Source organism: Syngnathus typhle, linkage group LG14 (genome assembly GCF_033458585.1).
Source record: "Syngnathus typhle isolate RoL2023-S1 ecotype Sweden linkage group LG14, RoL_Styp_1.0, whole genome shotgun sequence".
Classification (NCBI taxonomy): Eukaryota; Metazoa; Chordata; class Actinopteri; order Syngnathiformes; family Syngnathidae; genus Syngnathus; species Syngnathus typhle.
The window spans coordinates 1859090-1880585 of record NC_083751.1 but is presented as its reverse complement, the minus strand read 5'-3'; the positions used below and the strand labels follow the sequence as shown (position 1 = coordinate 1880585).

Here is a 21496-nt window from a genome sequence, read left to right as displayed (position 1 = left end):
TTCATATTGGAAAAAAAAAAAAGGTTAAAACACAAGACTTGTCGAGAGAAATACAAATTTTATTTTTCACAAGAATACACAGTACTGGGCGACACCGCCAATATACCATGCAATCAAGTATTACGGATATGTGCTTGTTTCATGCAGCATGCAATGGACAGAAGAGTCCACAGGAGAAAACGTGCACATTTACAACAGTGTGCAACTTTTGATTTCCAAATTGATCATGTGCTCGAGGATAACCTCCTGCTTCCATGATATCAGTTTGGTTGGGGTCATTGGTGCCATACTGTTGTTGGCAGACACCTGAGATGCAAATAAGGTAGATTTGTCATTTTAATTCGTTTTCCACAAACTCAATATCAATCAGAACTAGACACCCTTTTTTTTTTTTTATATCACAAACATCTTGCTATAGTAAAAACTGTTCCAGAATGAGCTTTCTTTGGAACTGATTTGAACTAGCTAACTTACCTTTAGTTTTGTCTTCAAGTTATATCTTTATTTTTGATCAAGTTGGTTAAGTGTGCACTTTTTATGTCTGAAGCTTTGGTCTGATTAAAGATGTGTCAAACTTTTCTACCACCACATACTGTAACTTTAAACCACAAAATAATTCCAGTCCAGAAATCTATTTGTCGTTACAAAAACATTGATCTTGTTCTATATGCGCCTGTAAACAGACCATGAGTCATTTAGCTTCCTGTAATTGAGAAGAATGATCAAACTACAACTACAAAAAACAAAATTACTTCCATTTAAGGTATGACAAAGGGTAGTTTCATCTTGGAGTAAAGAGCAGTACAGTACATATCAGGTTTGTTGTAAACAATTCCATCACACGCACAAGATTTGTGTTCAGGGAAAAGTAAGTGTCGATACTTGAAGAAAGAAAAAAAAAGTTCCTTAAAGCTGGTGCATCAGCTTTGGTGTTGAAGATGTTAAAAGCAGTACATGAACCACTGCACTGAATCACAACCATTGTGCATCTCACGTCCTTAAACATATTCAAAACCGTATGAAAATATTCAACATTTATACATCAAATAGAAAAATGCCTTTAAACAAGCCGTGGCTTCAGATTTCCATTTACCTTCCCGCATTTTGCTCAAAGTACAAAATTGTCTGCACTCCCCAACCCATGTTGTAAACTTGAATACACTGTTAACGAAGTACGAGCAAGTTAAGGTGGCTCACACGTGATGGTGTGAATAAAGATAGAGAAAGAATTATTTGCAAAGAAGACATGGACTTCAATTTGGCTGTTGAAGGTTAGTTGCGTCCAACGCACGATACATTCAAACTTTTCCGATTGCGAAATGCACAAGCTGATCAAATAAAAAAATATGGCTTTGAGTACTGGACATTATAAATTGATTTTATGTTATTCAGTGTGGACACACGTTCTGGATTTTGAGATAAAAGTTTATGGAGAAAAAAAGAAGCATGAACAAAGTACCATTCTAAAACGACTTCTTGCGCATTTTGGTCCAATAACAATTCCCAGCATTATCAAATGACTTGGTACCACTGCCATTTATTTAAAAATATAAACATTTATAAAAAAATAAAACAAAATAACATCCAGTCAATAAGCACATCTGAAGGGTGCGAAACGTTAAGCCTGGGCTCTTCCGACCTTTGAGAACTTCCCTCCCTCCTTTCCATTTAACAACGCACCGTGCTTTACAATTGTAATAAATACGATCGACGGGTCCACCCAACAAATATGTCGAGTCGAAAATTCAAGTAAAATGTTGCCGCTTCCTTCAGTGCGGGTTGAGCTGTCACTTTTTGGCATGTGCTTTTTCTGCCGTGTCCTCGTCAGCCGATTGTCCGACTTGAGTAGAACTTGACGTGTCTTCTTCCTGGCTGAGAAGGAGGAGGTCCACCTGCTGCTGAGATGCCGAAGTGACGCCGGCGGGCTCCTGTTGGTCCTCCTCCCCGTCCGAACACGGCTCCCACTCGTCCTGTTCCTCGCTTTCCGTGGAGCCCTGCACGGCGATCTGGGGCACGAGGGTGAACCTCCTCACCGTGGGCAGCTCCACCTCCTCGCTGTTTGCCGACCCGGCCAGCCAAGTGGTCCTGTGTTGCGGCGGCTGTTTCTCCGTTTGTCCGACCCCCGCCGGGCCGGCCGTGACGCTCGGCTTCTCCTCGGGTTCGTCGAAGCTCACCTCCTGCACGGCCTCCTGCTTTTTAAAGGAGTCGCGGCGCTCCGAGAGGTTGAGCTTACGCATCACCACCAGTTGCTCCGATCGCTCCAGCCCCAAGTCCCACATCCTCTGGTTGCCCAAGTAGCCGCAGAGTCTGGAGTGGTCCACCCCCTGGTGCGAGCCGCTAAAGCCCCCCTCCGCTTCCGAGTCACCGAGCAGCTCCCCTTCGCTATAAAACGGCACTTCCAAGGTGTGCCTGCGGGGGGTGTAGGACTTCTTATCGGCGTGGTACATTCCAGACAGCTTCTCGGCCGACTGGACCCTCTTGAGGAGGGGAGATCGAGGCGGCTCTGCGCTGCGAGGCCGTACCATGTGTCGAACGATGGTGGGCGGTGACAGGGCTTTGCCGTGGAAGGGGTGAAGCGTTTTGGCGAAGCCCGGCAACGGTGAAGGCGAGCGCTGTGGAGAAAGCGGCTGCGCCGAGGAGGAGCAGGCGAGGGGCGAAGGCGGGATGTTGCTGGTGGACTTCCGGCGGCCCACCTTGGTGTAACGCTGCGTGTTGAGCTTGGAACCCAAACCGTGGAGGGAGCTGGGTCGTATATGCGCGGCAGGGGAGCTCGGAGAGCTGGAAGATGGAGACGTGCTCTGAGGAGAGTTATCTGAAAAGAAAACCCATGAAAATCATCAAAAAAATAAGCCAAGGGCAAATTTTGCATTTTTGAAATCGTACCAAAGGCCTGATGGTCCGGCGCAGGGCTTCGGCAGGGTGTGGAGGGGCCCGGAGAGAGGCTGTGAGTCGGGGAACCTGGAAGACTCTCGCTGGAGGAAACGGAGTGGTGGAGACCTGAGGAGAAGCTGCGACTACTGTGCATCACCGTGCTCTGCTTGGATAACTTCTTCAAGATGCTGCGTCTCCTGCGGGGAAAACCAGGAAAGCCTTTTTAATCATCACAAGTTATGGATTGGATTTACTACTAAGGGTGAACATCACTGAGGAGCAGTTTGGATTTGGATGGAAATTTTTGGAGCCAAATGAAGACGCACTCATTCTGCAAACCAAAGGTACCAAAAATTCAATGACAGCTTCCACCTCACCTATCATAGTTATCTCTTCTCCTGCTCCTCTTGCTGCGACGGGCCATTTTGCCTTTGTGTTTGGTCTTTCGTGCTGGACCAACTTTGATGGACGTGTTCTCAAGCGCTATGGTCTGGAGCGCCACCTTGCTGCCACTCTGCAATCACATCGCACGACAAATCTTGTCAAAATGTAGCGAGGTCAACGTACCTTGGATTACAAAGTGTCGTTATCTAAGGTGCATTCTACCTTCAGCAGTAGTTCCATCATCTCGGTGTGAACCAGGCCTTGGATGGACTCTCCGTTCAGGTGAGTGACCAGATCCCCGGTACGTAAACCTGCCTGGTAGGCCGGACTGCCCTCGTCCACGCTCTGTTAGAAACAAATGGTAGATCCATTATAAATCCGCAGCTCTTCTCAGGGAGGCGGACGAGTCTTGAGGGCCACCCACCGACACCATGTGATGCACCGTGTAGACATCGCTGTCGCCCATGTAGACGCGGATGGCCTGCATTGTGAAGCCGTACTTTTTGCCCGAAGTGTGAACGATGATGGGCGGTTTCAGGCTACCGGGACTGAGGGACAGGTCCCGGCTGGGGGAGGAGTCACGAGAGGAGGGGTTGGACGACAGGGACCTCGGGGAGATGGGACTGGGCTGGAGGCCGCCGGGAGAGTCATCTGGAATTCAAAGAAGATGTAAATCTGGGTCCTTGTTACACCACCGCTGTGTAGTTTACCTGTGGTGATGATTAACGACAGAGCTGAAACGGAGGCGGACTTGGGAACTTTGCCTCCACACGGAAGCCTCTGTCTGTCCGGCGTCTCCAGTTGGTTACCGAAACGTCGTGGGCCAGCTGGCTCTTTGGGGGATGAGTGTTTGGCCCCCGTGCTGTTGCTGCGGATCCGGATCCTCCGAAGTTTGGAAACGACAACCTCGGCTGCGAGTAAGAGAATGAGTTATGTTGAGTTGGTGAGAAAGTGAAGGTCTCAAGATGTTTGTTTGGAATTACCCTCGTCATCTGTTGAGACAGCAAAGCGGGGCGTCATCTCCAGGCTGTGGGTGCTGCTCATCACCAGCGGACTGGTGCTCCTCTCAGACTGGGAGGAGTTAGGTGATGCCCGAGGGCAAAGGCTATAATATAATAATAAACAATATCATAAGAAACAAAATATATAATATAAAAAATATAATAAAATAATAAAAAAAATCTAACAAATCAAAAAGACTTGTCAAAGCATAGACTACAGGATTAAATATCCAAGATTGCGTCTACCTGGCCATGCGTCCTGGCAGTCTGGGCTCCAGGACGCCCTCTGCTGGACCTATCAAGGGACTAAGCCCTCCAGCATCCATGCGGTCTTCTTTCTCCTCACTGTGACTGCGATCAGATGAGAAGCTCAAATTGGACGGCGTAGCTAAATGTTCAGTGCTGCTGTAAACCTGGAAAAGCAAGCAACACAAATATATAAATTCTTTTGTTGCTGAAGCCCCCAAATAAATACCGTAATTTTCGGACTATAAGTCGCGTTTTTTTTCATAGTTTGGGTGGGGGGGCGACTTATACTCAGGAGCGACTTATATACATATATATGACTTTTTTCACTTTTTTGGGCATTTTATGGCTGGTGCAATTTATACTACGGTGCGACTTATAGTCCGAAAATTACGGTAAATTGTTTGTTCATCTCTCCAATGATCTGGCTTCACTACCTTGCTGAAACGATGCGACCAAGAGGAAAACTGCCTAATTTCCAGTGAAGACTCTTCATCGTTTGTTTCCTCATCCTCGTCCGACGCCATATGATGGTAGCGCTCGGAACGAGCTGAAAAGAGATTCAAAATAAAATCCCGATATCCACACGGATTATCCTGAAGTGACAGGATTATTTTTACAGCGTTACAAAAAGTATCATCTCAAAAGTGCTTTACTGTCAAAGTAGCTCGTATCATCTTCCGCGTCAAGCTGAGGGATGAATTCAGCCTTTTGTCGTAATAGTCCGTTCCAGTCCAAGCCCACGAAGAAGCCGTGCTGTTTGACCTCAGAGGCCCCGCCTACGGTCACGTATGAACATTTGTGTGGTTGAGCAAAAAAAAAAACATTCACAGCAGTCTTTTATGTAACGAGGAGCAGTAAACTGAGGAGTACCGGTTCCTAGTCTTTCTAGGGGGCTTTGCTTCAGGAGATGGGTGATCATGTCTTGAGCGTCCATCGGTAAAGCATCGTCTCCTTCAGGCCAAATGATGTCATCTGGGGGAAAAAATAAATAAATAAACAAACAAACAAACAAACAAACAAACAAACAAACAAACAAACAAACAAACAAATAAATAAATAAATAAATAAATAAATAAATAAATAAATAAATAAATAAATAAATAAACAAACAAACAAACAAACAAACAAACAAACAAATAAATTTAAAGTATTGTTTTCCCATTGTAGAAAAGCAAAAAACATTTTTCTTAAATGAAAAAAATAAATAAATAAAAACACAGAATTGAAAAAAATAATACATCAAATGGAGAAAATTAAATTTGATATTCTCACCGCTGACAACTTGGCCAAACAGCTCCTCCGGAGTGTCGCCAAAAAACGGTACGCAGCCGACCAGAAATTCATAGAGGATGACCCCCATGGCCCACCAGTCTACCGGCTTCCCGTATCCCTGCCTGAGAATCACCTCCGGGGCGATGTACTCGGGAGTACCACACACCTGCACAATCCAAATATTTAGCGCATTTTTTTTTTTCTTAAAAACCCGTTTCATATCTGACAGTCTCACCTGTTTATCAACAAACTCTCTTGTATCTTTCTCCATGTGACCCTCATAAAGGTTGGTGGCCATGTTCATCAGGCCGATTTTTGATAGGCCAAAATCTGTTAATTTGATGTGGCCCATGGATGTGATCAGCAAACTGTTAGGAAGGAAAATGATTTATTGATATGGTGACTGGCCATAGCCTGTTCCATTTTTCTTCTCACTTGTCAGGTTTGAGGTCTCGGTGTACTATGCCGTAATTGTGAAGATACTCCAGGGCCAGGACGGTTTCGGCAAAATACATCCTGGTCATTTCCACAGGTAGCGGACCCATGTTCTTCAGCAAGTTGGCGCAATCACCACCTTAAAAAAAAAAAGAATTAAAATATATTCTTGATAGTCTGCACCTTAAACTATCATCTGTCTTACCCTCCACATATTCCATGACCATGCAGAGGTGGCGTCTGGTCTCGAAAGAACAGAACATGGACACCACAAAGGGGTTCTCCGCAAACGTCAAGATGTCTCTCTCCACGAACGCCTGCTGAATCTGGTTCCTCAAGACAAGGTTTTGCCGATTGATTTTTTTCATGGCAAAACGCTGACGGGTTTCCTTGTGCCGGACCAAATAAACAGCCCTGGCAAAACACAACAAGTTTTTTCACATTAGGCTTTTCCCACCATGCCACTTCTTTGACTTTACACTGACTTGAGAAGAATTGTGCACTAAATTTTGACATCATCCACTCCCACGAGATCTTTATAAACAGGAAATGTCCACTCACCCGTAAGCCCCATTACTGATGAGTTTAATAGTCTCAAAATCACTCTCAAGAGGTTTGCGTCGGGTTGGGGTCACTGCCTGTGGAGTTTTAGTCTGCAGTAAAAGCAGAAAAATTAACTTTAGTTTTCCCACGTCTAACATATCGGAATGCAAAATTAACCTGTGAGGTCACAAAATAGGCTGGAAAATTGTAAAAAAAAAAATCATAGTATAATAATATGTAATAATAATAATAATAAAAATAAATAAATAAAGACTCAGGATGAAATGTCACCTCCACATCGGGCTCAACAGACACCGAGGGACCGCAATCGTACTGTTGCACCATGTCTAAAAAAAAAAAGAAAAAAAAGAAATTGGAAAATTAAGGCAAATACCGGGCCTTACTTGTGATGTCTTTCAGGCCCACGTTGTACCAATTATTTAAGAAAATGCCCACCATGATTTTCTTATCGCCATAGCAACACTCGCACGTTTTTATTGAACTATTCACACGCTATTCTGGAGACCTAGAAAGCTTCCAATCAAAGCGCAAAGCAAAAAGTGAAACCGAGGACACCTTGCTCTGCCCATTAATGAGGTTGCGGGAAAGAAATTCTTTACCCTCTAAAGGATTTCGCGTCAAACCCAGCTGGCTGATGATATATCGAGGGATGTCCGATTTGATCCCCTGGCCGACTTTGGCGTGCCCTTCTGCTGCCTCCAGCAAATGGTAAAACTCTTCCGGATCAAACTCCTGCAAAAAGAAGAAGAACCAAATTTAAATGTGCTTGATGTTCAATTTCAGAGATTACTGAGAGATTTTCAATGACAAAAAAATCTGCTTACCAGACACTCGAGGAGGCGAGCCGGTCTGGAGATTATGATGAGGATTTTCCTAACCAGATGGATGATGACAGTCACCTCCTCACTTTCCGAACGTTCGTAGGCCTGGAAAGCAACAGGGGAGCGGCGACGGCAAAATGTCAAGTTTATTTATATAGTGAATGATGAAACGAGACCAAAAACACTTCAATCATTTGAATTCATGTGAATAATCAAAATTATTAAACTCATATAAAATATTTCCTCCTTCAGAAACACCTATAAATGAATAACCTGGTTATGGAGAAAAAAATTCTGAAAATAATCAAATGTCTTCTGAATTATATTACACACTCTCTTCTCACCTCATGAAGCAGCTTTTCCAACTTCTCCTGCAGTTCAGCAAAGTAGCGAGATGTAACCAGACCTTTCTGGGACTTCTCCAAACAGTCACGGACCAACTCGACCAACTGGTGCTGGATGAAACCCAACACCCCATCGGCCAACGGGAGGGAGCTGTCTGGAGAACAGTGGGTAACAATTTCCAACAATCTCTCCTCCATCTGGGCTGTGGCCTACAGGAAAGAAAATTCACCCAAACAAAATCATTTTAACTCATTCGGTGCCATTGACGATTATAGACGTCAACAATATTAACTGAATGTAGTCATAATATGATTTGTTTGTGTTGAATAATTGAACTAATGAATTGATGATTGTGTCTAATAAAAGCCATTTAAGATGGGGTAAAAATTCTGCTCAAATATTTTTTTTTTCGAGCTCACCTTTGGAAAGCGTTCTCTGTACACATGGTTCATCATGACTATCTCATTGTCAAAGGAGACACTAGATCGCCCAGGGCTGTGAACATGGAAGAAAATATCGGATTGGTACAGTGAAAGAGCTCAAGAGACCCATGGAACTTCAACAACAATCTAAAATTGCTTTGAACTATACAACACTCGCCGAGAACAAAGTCGGCAAAACGAGTTTGTGTCGAGACGTGTTGTCTTTTTAATTCAAGTCGAGACGTGAAGGACGTTATTGGGATTTCCCGAGCATCAAAACAAAAGTAGCATGCTTTTTATTTTGTGACATTAACCTCACATCACCGTCGGAATTATGTAAGAGCCATCAGCGTCCGTGCCAGACTCCCTTCGACTGGCCTGGAATCTATTCACTTTTATCAAACTAAACATTCTAATCTAATCCAATATTTTGACTTGAGGTCAGCGTGTTGTGAATCATTAACTGTCAAAAGCAGAATTTTCAAGCTGTTCCGGTGAATTTCACAGTCAGGTTTTGATGCATCTGTTCTACATGTGAAGCCAAACATTGAATCACCAGCGGCAGCGGATGTATGAAAAAGCTGCCACCATTTTAAAGCTGGTAAACGTGCTCCTTTTTGTTGTCGCGAAAGCCGTTGCAGACAAGATGCCCGGCACGCTGCAATCCCTCCCCCGATCCTAAACCACCCCCGCCTCAACCATCGACTACAGTTCAGCAGCGGGATCCCTGCGGCACTCTGCACGGCAGCACGCCTACGCATGGCACACCGAGGTGCCAGAATACAAGAAGCGTTCAGGCATCATCCAAACAGTGCAATGATGCGCCAACACACAAAAAATAAACTGTCAGTTCTCCATCTGACCCTGATTAAGCACCCCGATTAATTGATCTTGGTCAAGAAACATCCTCTTAAATCATGGTGCCAAACCCAAGGCCCGGGGGCCAGATACGGCCCGCCGCATCATTTTATGTGGCCCGCAACTTGTGTCAATACTCAAATTACAAATTGTCTTAAAATATTGCTAATTTCAAAACTAGTTATTCATCATTTTGTTGGGTAGCGTATACTGTATAAAATTCACAGCCTTCACTTCAATTATTCTTAATAATGAAATTCAAGAATATAAAGTGTTTTTTTTACGTGTACCGTATTTTCCGGACTATAAGGCGCACCTAAAAACCTCAAATCTTCTCAAAAGCCGAATATATGGACCAAATAGAGGATGATGGATGGATGGAACTTTACCTTTTTAAGTTTAGTGATCTATCTGACTGTTTTGTTTTGTACTTATTAAAGTAAGCTTTACATGTTTATTTTGTGTGTTGTGTGATATTAACATTATTGATATATTGTTATTGCCGTCCAATACAATTGGACATTTTTCACGAAACAACAACAAAAGATTTGTGATTCCAAATCAAAGTTTCTCTTGCATCTGAGAAATCTAAAATGGTTTGAGGCATGCCTACAACATGCTTGCACATGTTGTTCTGGTTTGTCTGTCGTGGATGTGGGAGCCAATGTGCGCTTGTGTATTTGTTCAACAAAGAGTTGAGAAGCAACAATCTGGCTCATCTGGTTGTACAATCATGTAGTAGCACCAAGCCCTTGCATTCACACGCTCTGTTAGTCATTAGACTACACAGATTTGATCGTCCAGATCAACTGATATTTTTATGTATTATGCACATTTTTATTTTGTTATTATTTTAAATGATATATTTTTTATTATTATTCTAAATACACACTGTCCCTTTTTAAATTAAACAAAAAAATAAAATATATTTTGCTCCATTTTATGATCGGATTATCTTTTTCGATCGGCGCTCAGTAATTTCGATGGCTGGCTACCTCAGACTCCGAGAGCGAGGACGCATGACGGTCGTGGGGCGGCCATCCTCGTCGGTTATACTGTCGGTGCTGCGGAAGTGTTTGAAAAGGAAGTGCAGCTCATCTTGGGTCGGCTGGTAGGGAAGCTGATGGAGGCGCTCCTGGGAGGATGACGAAGACTGCGGCGGACACAAGAGAGCTCAAATGAATCTCATGGAAAAATGAGAATACTGTTAACGTTGCGTAAAAGACTTCAGTGCCATTTTTCTCTGAGCAAGGAAATGCACTGAAAACCACAAGCGTGTGTTCAGAAAAGTTAGGCTAACATCAAGTTAAAACAATATTGCGGGGAACTCCAAATGGCAGATAATCCCACTGGATAGGAACGTCATGGAAAAGGGAGTCAAGTCTTTTTCTAAATCCACATTATAAAGAGACTCACTGATTATTGTCCACACTGACCTTTAGGTCTGTGCCCGGGTCTCATCCTTATTATAGAAGCACATGTTAGGGATGCACAGACTGTGAAATCATCCAGATAAAACAATTAAGGCCTTATCCTGACTTGTCATCATTCAAATACCACCCAAAAAAAAAAAAACCTCTCATATTTAATTTGCTTTAAAATCTCAGTGTCTGGTTTTATATATCTATTTTATTATATTTTTAAAATGTATATTATTTTTTTCAATTATTAGTATTTTAGTTTACTGTGTTTTATATTTTATTTGTTATCATTTTTTTTCCAATTCTTTTTATTTGAGTACTGTGTTAACTGTGTTGTAAGAAACACACCACGCTCAACTTAATCCACATGCACAAAGTGTCCGTTCCACACAAATTGTGCCTGTTACCTCTTAACTGTGTTCAACAAACTCTCTCAATGACTCATTGAAGCAGACGACGCTAGAAAACAATTAGCCGCTTATCAACTCGCCATTTGCTCTCCCGTGCTGTCGGCATCAACCGACGCGTCAATCAACTGACATCTTTTGCGGGTTACTTACGGAAACGGTTGAGCTCGGCGGGTTGGTTCCATAACCTGACGAGGGGAGCGATGCCAGAGACCATCGACGGCCCTCAGCTCTGAAACGGCACATTAACCCAGTCTTTAGCATTTGCATGTTATATCACATTTTGGTTTTTTTTTAATATTGATAATGTGCTGGTCGGTGAATAAAAAAAATTAGAGACTGGCTACCCCGCAAGAAAAATAAGGTACCTGTCGGCACGAGCCAAGTGACTGAGAGGAAAGCAGAGGAAAGAAAGGAAGAAGAAAAAAAAAAAGTTTTAGTGAGACTGCAGACCAATGCAAATGATCCTGTGACCTCTGGCATTCAGCTGAGGAATTCATCTTGACAATGTTGCCATCCTTGCCACTTTGCATTTGTCCACATACTAAAATTCTTCTCAGGAAGCAAACAGGAACAAATTGCCATGGCAAAAAAATAAAAAATAGCTCAAAGATTGTGTTTCTGCTCTAGTTTGGTTTAACGACAAGAGTGGAAAGAGGAAAGACGAGACAAAATAAGGGGAACTGTCACAATATTTGACTTGTACACTAACTCGCCATGCAACACGACAGAAAATAACATTACAGGTTTATGCAAAATATAAGTATACACTACCCTTCAAAGGTTTGGGGTCACAAAATTGTTTGGGTGACCCGGAACTTTTGAACGGTAGTGTAAATATTATTATAATAAATATTATGAATTAAATATTATAAATTATATCTTGTATTTGTAAAAGATTATATATAATCTATGAATATAAGTATACATATATATTATAAGATTTTTTACACAGAAGATTATACATATAATCTATAAATAATTATCTAAATAAATATATACACTACCGTTCAAACGTTTGGGGTCACCCAAACAATTTTGTGACCCCAAACTTTTGAACGGTAGTGTATATATATAATAGACCGAAAAAAAGTATGTATTTGTCCCATTCCTATCAAAGGCCAGCACTTGATTTGATGTTTTGGTTGAAGTCAACTGGTTTGAAATGGACTGATCTTAAAACTCCTCCGGTGCCATCCCACTTTTAGCTTCACTTGTAGGCTACACATGCTTGTTGCCATAGGAACTGGCTTGAATGCTGTGCGAGCGACTTTCCAACGGCAACACATTTCTCCTCGCCTGGAAGACGTGGCAGATGGAAAGGCACTGCGTGCTCGAGGAGACATGGCCACCCGCCATCACTTTGCAGACACCGAGAGACATGTCGTGTCATGACGCTTATTGTAATTTTGAAATTGGAGAAAAAAAAAATTGTTCTCTTTAAAAATATGCAGCCTTGCAGTAGGCAAAGAATGCGTGAACCGTGGACAAAAAAAAAATCTAAAAATTATAATGAATTAAATGACTAAATGAATTAAATTATAATTCTATTTTTTTACAGTTCAATGCACCAATCAAAATTGCTGAAAGCCATGAAGCAGATATTTACGACTTCACATAAGCAGTGCGGACATACCTTCGGGCAAACGGAAAGTTGACGCAGGCACCGGTCGCCACATTTCGAGGGCTGTCCAGCGGGCTGCTCGCTGCTGAATGAAGAAAGATTTCAACTTACTCAAAGTTGTATTTGCACCTTTATTAATAAGCCCACATGGAGGAAGCATGAAAGGAAATCTAAAGATACCGCAAATGACCACATGGTGGTTTTTCATGAGATGACTTCATGTTTATGTACAGAGGCTCAAATCGCTACGGCAACAAGCTCCTCGGAATGATACGCTCCAACTTTGCCAAACGTTCCAGCAGCAATTTAAGAATAGCTGTAATTTGCCTTTCAGACACAGCAGACTGAGCGTTGAGCATCATTTGGAGTCTGCGAGATGAAGGCGATTAGAAAGTGATTGCGCTCCGTCGTGAGATAATCCTCAAGAGATTGCACATCGGCACACTGCTGGCACGAGGAAGCCTCGACTCGCCAGCCAGACTTTAAAGCGAGTGCAGCTGCTTCGCTGCGTTGAGCAGAATGTCAACAATATCGTTGACTCAGAAAGCAGCCGCCCCAAAATTATCGTCATACTCCAAACGAACCGTGTTTTTCCGTTACGGGAATGTAATTATGATGATTTTCAAAATGCTACCGTCCAACGTCTGGGCACGGCTTCGGAATGAAGAGAAAACAAAGCTGCTGTACATGTCGATATATGAAAATTGGGAAAATGAATGAATTCTTGGACTTTGCATTTCTCCTCGTGAGGACACATGTTGGGAAGCCATCGGGGGATCCAATGTAACATAACGCAAGACAAGACCTCGGTCACCTTTAAGAAAGGAAACAAGATCTTTCGCGGGGTGAAACGGGAGCCCGTGCTCGTTTCTGGAGTGTGTATCAAAATGTACTTGAATAGTTTGGCTGCCAACGTGTTGAGCAGCGGAGATCAGTCATGGAAGCCTTCTGAGCTCAAATTACGAAAAATGGAATCGGGCTGGTTCAGCAACAAAACACCTGCTTCGCCCAACACATCGAATCCTTCTGCGATTGGTCGCTTGCTGTTGCTTACAGATAGTCCTAAAAAAAAAAATACAACATACCTGTATGGACCGAGAGGGGGGAGAGGGGTCGGGACAAAGTGGGTGATGGCGATCCGACACAGAGACTCTTCCTGTTGTTGTTGCGACAGCTGCAGCACAAACAAATGAACGTTGATCACAAAGAAGAATGACCGTGTTTGAAATTGCGGACAGCCCGTACAATATCGAGACGCTCCGAGACAACCTTGCGTAGCGCTGAAAGCTTTGTGTCATCATGTCGGCCTTGGTTTTCCGCCAATACGATTCTTATGCAAGGTTATGTGTAAACTTTATACAGCTGTAGTATAAAAGCGGAATGAGAGTAATGACACCGCATGGATTAACAAGATCTGACCTCGGAAGTAGCCGCAATCCATTAAGCTCTGCTCTTTGGCAGGACACCCAGTTAGTCGTAATAACATCAAATAACATTTTAACCAGATGTGGAATGCTGGATGATGTTTTTTTTATCATCAATTTAAATAAAAATATTTTGTTGCCCCAGTTTTATGTAAATACAATGTGAGCATATTTCTGGTGCACCGCTTTTGAGTTTTGATACCATCAGACAATCTAACACTTCCCACTATCCAGTTTCCAAGAACTTGGGGAGATTTTTTTTTTTTTTTTTACTTAAACCAACCCATGAGATTATTTCACCCTTGGAGCAGATCCGCTTGGGCTGGAGGCACGTTTATATAACTTTAATCTGCAGGCAGATTCATAACACACGACGACTACTATGGCCTTAGAGAGTAGGAGGGAGATCTAATGAGAGCCAAAATACAAAGAACCTCCTGTCAACAGACTCAAGGCTGATGGGAGTGGGTGGGTTGCAACGATAGCAGCAGGCCCATCTTGAATTGCAGATGTCCAAGACTGATTTGTGTGTCGGTTTTACAGGGTGGGAATGATATAATCCCCCAGGCCTAAAAGGAAGGGGGCCAACTTGGACCATAAACGTCACCATGAGCAGATGTTTCACTGGGATGAACAATATTGTGGTGCAGCAAGACTTGAAACAGATGAAATATAGTCACCACAAAAAAGTTAAAAAAAAAAAAAAGTTGGTTTTTCAAGACCGCACTTAAAATAATGCACTTCAGCCTGACATTGACTTTTAACCATCTGGAAACTTGGTCCAATAATAATCCTATAGGAAACCAAATGACTCCCACAATACTGTACTATATATATATTTTTTTAATTGTCGGTAAACAAAGTGACGTACTGTCAAACACATACAATGACTAGATCGTTATTAAGGGCAGGAAGTTTTGAGTTGTATGGGTTTTTAACACCAAACAATACAATAACTATTGTAGACAACCCGCATCGTTTTTGTTTATATTGCCCAACGTCCACGCAAACTGCAGCCTACCTTTTAGTCGGCCTTAATTTGGCTTGACGTATTGTTGAGCTGTTGCAACGTTAAACCAACTAAGTGTCAAATTTTACAGCGCATTAGTATTAAAAAAAAAAAAAAAAAGCTCCATCCCAGACAAAAGCTCACGTCCCCCCCAAACGTGGGATTAACGTTCGAGCATTTAGCTCAGCATTTAATTCATATCAAGGCACAGGCAATAAATAACCAATCATAAAAATAATAATTTTGGACGTAGCTCTCCAAAACAACATCACAGCCAACGAGCCGAGTGTAAAACTATTTCGAGTTTAACATCTAAATTCCCAACTCTAGTGAACTAACCTTTTTGAGCGCTTCAGCAAGGCGTCAGGAACAAAATGGGACTTGTTCTGGCCCGGTTGACTTGGGTCCGACATTCTTTTTCATAACCTTCAAAGTTTTTTTTTTTGGTCAGAATTGGAGGTTCTCTTGTGCTCTCACGATCATCGTCTTTCTCTTTCAGCAGCTCCAGCCCTTTTGTATTCAATGCCGATTACGTCTACCGCGTGCAGTATGATTCAAAAGGAGTTCGACGATCCTTCCATGTTCTGCTTCGCTGTCGGGCTGCAATATTGTTCCCGAAATATTAAACCTTTGACGGTGGATTTGCTGGACAACGTAGACCACCGTGCAGAAGGTTGATCGTGTGTATTCCGTGTGTGTGTGTGTGTGGGTAACCTGGAGTCTGGTGTTGCGTTCAAGTGCTGCTCGGTTACTCGGGCTCCGACTGCTGCTACAATATTTGATAGCATAACAAATGACTGACGTCAAGCGCAAACTAACTTCATGGTGAAAATTCAAACGATTTCAGACACAGCAGAAAGTAAACAGAGATGAATATGTGGTGTATTCTTTAAAAGTATGTTTTAGAAAAGGGTGGTAGTCTAAAATATACTTGTCCGTCTCGGGGGAGGTGACCTCGCGAAAAGCGAAACCCTACTCCCGCCCTAAAATTGTTTACGATGGTTTATTTGGGTTGATTTTATCCTAATCGCGATTTAATATGTTTTTTTTATTTTTTTACAAAGTAATCTTGCAATATTTTTATTTAACAAACACAAGCCATGAATTAATCTGGATTAAAATAAACAATATTAGATTCATTATACGTAAATATTTTGGTTTTATAGGTTAATGCGAAAAATGACAAATCATTTATCTACTTCAATTAAAAAAAAAAAGTGTTGTTCTACAGTCAGTGGAAATGAAACTAACTGTAAACCACAATGACGTTTTCATTTGCTGGGAGAAAAACGATGCACTATTTGGTTCAGTAATTCTTTCCCACGTGGGTGTGCATTGAGTGAGATGCATATGCAAATGAGTGAGATAATGCAAACACAGAATTTTGGTTGCGTTAGGGCTCACAGTTTATGTGTGTAAATTGTGGGTGCGTGCGTGGGAATAAGCTTTGAAAAGAAAAGAGCATAAATGAAACAACAGTATGTCCATGATTACAAAGTTAAAAGAAAAGCCATCTTTAATCCCGACTATGGTGGCTCTCTATTAGCAGATAATGATATTACCGACCTATTGGGAGCTGTGCACACCTCACTGTCTCAATTGTGACTGCACAATCAAGTTGCTGAGTGCACTGATCACCAGTCAATTACAGAGTCCATAGTACAAACAACACACTCACAGCTATGGACAATCCGGAGTCGCCTGTTATTTTATATATATATTTTTTTTTTGCGAGGCAAACGTGCAAACCGATAAAACACAGCGATGCCAGGTGATAGAAAATTCATCTAACAAGGGCTTTTCCCCACGTTCAAATTTGACAAAGAGAAAATGTAAATAGCAAAGCACAGCAGGTTGGATGTGATTTGGAGGATCCACAACAAATGAGCAATCTGAAATGACTCATAAGATTATGCAAAACTGGCTTAAAAAATATATATGTGGCGAGATTGTCAAGCGTTGCTCTCCTATCCAGAAACATGTTGGCTGCAAACCTCTGTTTGCGGTGTTGCCTTCCTCCAGAGCACCCATCATGGTTGCCAAGCAACCCGCAGACTTAGACACAACTAATAACGAATGGAGCTTAACTGGTAAAAAGAGGAGCTTCTTAAAATGCATTTTGTGGTGCTTTGTTAAATCATTGCGGGTGGAAAATAGACACTTTTTAGACAAAGGCTTGTCATGAATTCAATATGGTCAACTTACCTCCAGGGGTGAAGGGTTTGCAAAGGGCTGCAAGGGCTGCAGGGGCTGCATGGACTCAGAAGAGTGGGACTCTGATAGGTGGGTGACAAACTGAAAGGCAAGAAAATGGTGCACAGATATTAGTATACTGTAGTTCCAATTACATATTGTGCAGATCCATGCATGTGGTGCATGCAGCAGACACCAAAAAGCAAACTCCCCCCCTCCCCCCCATTGCATCTTCACCAATAATTAGGCCGTCCCCCACTTGCTTAAAGTTAATAAGTCGGTCCAACAAAACTCAACGCAGCTCTTCTTACCTTTTTCTTTTTCAAATCTGCTGTCTTTTCTTTTCCCACCAGTGTCCCAATCCATCGCTATGGCAACGCACCCAGCACAAAGTGTCATCGACCAAAGCTTGAGCAATCATCTGATGCAAACTTTGATGGTGCAACATTCCCTTTATGACATTCAACTGGCATCACACCACACATCCCATCACAACTAGCATCACACCACACATCCCATCATTTTTTTTTTTTTTTGGCCTTGAAATATGCCAGCTCAGCCAGCCAGCGGCAGGCATCACCCTGACACTGACCCCGCTGCTGCTTTCCTAACGATCTGCCCAGCAATGTGCTTTGGGCTCTCCAGTGCAGCTATTGATGAACATGTTCTCCTAGTAATTCACAGAGGATGTTGAGATTTGCAAAGACTTAATTGTTATTCTAAAGGCTGAGCTATAATGACGTGATGATAGTGACGTTCATTTCTTTGAGGAAGTTTAACTCGTGACGGCAGTGTCACAAGTTCTGGCCGTTTCTCAACTCAAGGTTGGTGCCGGAAAAGGTGCACGCAAAACAATTGAAACTTCTGTTAGTCATCTGTGATCATCCTAACGCTGTTAAAAACAAATGGCGAATGCTCAGCTGAGATCATTCCCGCGCTCCTACGTCTTATGGATCAGCATCTAGTAGGCAGCAGGTACCCCCAAACATCCCCCGCTCCCCAACCCCCACTCACTTCCCAATAGATGCTATAACGGGTGGGAGGGGGGCTTTGTTTTGAGATGATGCGTGATTCATGCAGGAATGCAAGAGTGAGAAAACAAAGCACTGGAATGTGGACAAAACACAATGGTGGAAAATTTCCCATTTCCAAAATTTAGGTTGGAGTAGTAGAAGAGTCTATGACTAAAAATCCACAATCCTTTCAAAACTCCCATAAAATGCAAAATCAACACATCAGCTTAATATGTACGTAGAGTGGAAGCCTTTGTTTTCATTTCATCTGATGACGTCATTTGTGATTCCTGAGCTTTTAGTTTAGTTTTGTATTTTCACTTGATTTTATGCATATAATATAATATACACAATATTCGAAGCGAGTTTGGATTATTATTGTAGCTCCACTTTGGTGTGACTTCCCCCAAAACATTTGCAAGACAATATTTCCGTCTACAACTTTTGCAAGGCTGGAAAAAATAAGGTTACTTACTCCAGAGTCAATGAGGGGATCTTGAGTTTATCCCGTCTGGACTTCATGTTTGCCGGACTCAAGAGGCGGCTCCTCTGCTCTCCTCTCCACTCTGCTCTTCTCTTCTCTCTCAGGGCGGTGCGGCACGACGCACGCTCTCCGCCGCCCGAATCAAGTTCGGAACACTCATCGCAACATTCTCCGCAGGTCTAAATATAGTCGCTTAGACAACAGTGTCGTTGCTCAAGAGTAATTCCTCTCGTTTGTGTGTGCAGGAAGCAACGGAGAATGTGTGTTGCTCGCAACTCAAGCAGCAGAGAGTGAGAGACGGGTCAGCGTTCACCTCCATGTGACTGACTGGTGGGAGGGCAACAGGGGGGGGGAGGAAGTGAGCTTCGCAGTCTATTGGCGGAGACGGAATCAATTTGGGCGGTGGGTGTCAGTCACAAGTGGGGGAAAATGATGTCATTTGCAGCTGGTTGGGCTTTCTGCAGACGTTCAGCAGATATCGGAATTGTTAACTACCGTCATTTTTGGACTGGAAGTCGCACCAGCCATAAAATGCCCAAAAAAGTGAGAAAAAAAACATATATATGTATATAAGTTGCTCCTGAGTATAAGTCGCCCCCCCCCACCCAAACTATGAAAAAAAACGCGACTTATAGTCCGAAAATTACGGTAATACATCTCAATCTATAAACTTTGAGTACCGTAATTATCGGACTATAAATCGCACCGGAGTATAAATCGCACCAGCCATAAAATGCCCAAAAAAGTGAAAAAAACCATATATATGTATATAAGTCGCTCCTGAGTATAAGTCGCCCCCCACACCCAAACTATGAAAAAAAACGCGACTTATAGTCCGAAAATTACGGTATTTGTGTGCATATGAAATGTTAGGGTTCCTAAAAGCTTGCAAACTTTTTTTTGACTATCTCAAAGAACATTCAAACATGGGAACATTTTGAAGGCAAGAAAAACAATGTTTGCAACATTCAACAAACCCTGATAAAAAAAAGAAATCGCATCGTATGCAACTTTCGCTGCTCAGTGAGCTACAGGCTTAAGAGTTCGATTGCCATCTGAATTTGGTAGGTCACCTCACCCACTGCTGCATTTCCATCGTCCTGTCCATTGTTGTGCTGATGCCTGAATATCAATTTGCTGTGCTTATTTCAGGGCTGCTACTTGATCTCAATGGGGATGGTGGGATGAGGTTGGAGGGGCTCCACCGAATGTCTCCAACGGCAACCAGTGACAGAGATGACTGCAGAGTCTCGGTGGTTGCTAGGGAGCTGCTGATGGTTTGCCAGGTTGCTAGGTCATGAGCCAGAGTGAAAAGACATTTCACACTCTCTGACACTCAAGTTACTTCAGCCTCGCTTTGTTGCTTTGACACTCCATGTGCACGTCTTGTCGAATGCAGGAAGCCCATTTTGTTCTTATTCCGGTACCAGCAAGTGAATATTAATTTTACTGTAGCACTTTATTCATTGTGTATTTTTTATTTTTTTATAGGAATTGTTTTAAATCATAAAAAATGTGCATGTTTCCGCTTAAATAATATACTAACTCACAAAATAGCATTGATTTATATTGTAAGATTGTGTTCAAGGACTAATCAGGGAAAAGGATTCCCTTGCTACACTAATAATAAAGCAGAGATGGAGGAAACGGTGTCCTCGCTACGCTATTGGAATTATTGTGAGCTCCCTCGCTGGAGATGAGATTCATGTTGGGGATTGGGAGTGATGAAATCGGAATCACAGCCCACCAAAGGGGCTATTAAGACCTTTTTTCCATTTTATATGTAAAGTAAAAAAAAGATCCCAGTGTACAGTGGCGGTGAAAGGGTTCCCATTCCGCTGGGTAATTGTTTTGTCGGAAGAGCTTTTAATAAGAGCGTTACCATGGCAACAAGGGCTTTCCTGCTCCTCTCATCAGCCTTGCACGCTTAGCTCATCTTTTCCGTCAAGCAATTTAAGCACTTGTTCCTCAAAGTCGGATTATGAATCTCATAGAATGTATGTGACAGCTATCATTTGGTCCTTTCAAGTCAGCTCCATAAATATTGGGACATTGATGTTTTGGGGCTTTAAATATCATCACAATGGATTTGAAATGAAATAAAGTCGAAATCACTTGGAAGGTGGATGAGTTTGGATATACACGGGCCACTTTTCAAATCGTAAATCATAAAGTTCGACACATCTGTGAGCAACAAAAACCGCAGAGCAGCTCCGTTAACTTGCATGGTAAGACCACAAGGGGGCGCAAAAGGAAAACGCGGGGCCTTTGCCATCAAAACAACGGTTAATAATATCGATGCTGAGAATTTAGATTTTGGTTTCTTTAGTACTATTTTTAGACCATTTTTTTCAGTAGTCTAAATTATAATCAAATAATCTAAATTAATCTAGTTTTTAACTGTCAAGTTGTTGAATTGGGAGGCTTGCCAAAAGCTTTATTAGACTTTATGAGTTCCGCTTTGTTTTGTTTATTTCAAATCCATCTAAAGTAAAAGGTTGCCCAAAATGTTAATATCAAGTTAGGGCTCAAATCTAGACGTACTATAAAACAAATTTGCAACATTATTGATTGAGAAACAGAAAAAAATCAATCATTTAGTTGCCATCACCATCTACCAACATTCTATAATGACACGTAAGCCGTAAACACACTCATAACATTCAATGTTGGGATTCTATTTAAGAGGATACATCGTA

General features: G+C 42.2%; 1 protein-coding gene across 3 annotated transcripts; it reads right to left on the bottom strand.

The window, feature by feature from the left end:
• Positions 1–38: 38 nt before the first annotated feature.
• On the bottom strand, positions 39–20269 carry LOC133167332 (microtubule-associated serine/threonine-protein kinase 3-like). Of its 3 annotated transcripts, XM_061298067.1 has the most exons (28): positions 18789–20269; positions 17313–17402; positions 13760–13848; positions 12687–12759; positions 11419–11439; positions 11204–11282; positions 10218–10375; positions 8362–8437; positions 7942–8151; positions 7601–7702; positions 7376–7508; positions 7047–7102; positions 6774–6865; positions 6418–6626; positions 6213–6351; positions 6013–6145; positions 5778–5943; positions 5376–5477; positions 5159–5281; positions 4940–5052; positions 4503–4669; positions 4239–4360; positions 3966–4166; positions 3680–3906; positions 3478–3600; positions 3249–3385; positions 2884–3068; positions 39–2812 (listed from the first exon to the last, which is right to left on the bottom strand). In XM_061298067.1, the coding sequence occupies exons 1-28, from the start codon at positions 18833–18835 to the stop codon at positions 1788–1790; spliced, it is 4398 nt and encodes a 1465-aa protein (XP_061154051.1). In that variant the 5' UTR covers positions 18836–20269; the 3' UTR covers positions 39–1787. The 3 variants fall into 3 exon arrangements, with proteins under 3 accessions (XP_061154051.1, XP_061154053.1, XP_061154052.1); XM_061298069.1 differs by lacking the exon at positions 11419–11439 and having other exon boundaries at positions 12687–12756; positions 18789–20267; XM_061298068.1 differs by lacking the exons at positions 17313–17402; positions 18789–20269 and adding an exon at positions 15447–16001.
• Between the last annotated feature and the right edge of the window lie 1227 nt (positions 20270–21496).

Bases quoted from the DNA above. Each gene is read 5' to 3' on its own strand.
- LOC133167332 (XM_061298067.1), bottom strand. From the start codon at position 18,835: ATGAAGTCCAGACGGGATAAACTCAAGATCCCCTCATTGACTCTGGA. The intron at 6,627-6,773 runs GTGAGTGGACAT...GTGTTTTGCCAG, and splicing joins ATCAGTAATGGGGCTTACGG to GGCTGTTTATTTGGTCCGGC. The intron at 5,282-5,375 runs GTACTCCTCAGT...ACGTGACCGTAG, and splicing joins CCTAGAAAGACTAGGAACCG to GCGGGGCCTCTGAGGTCAAA.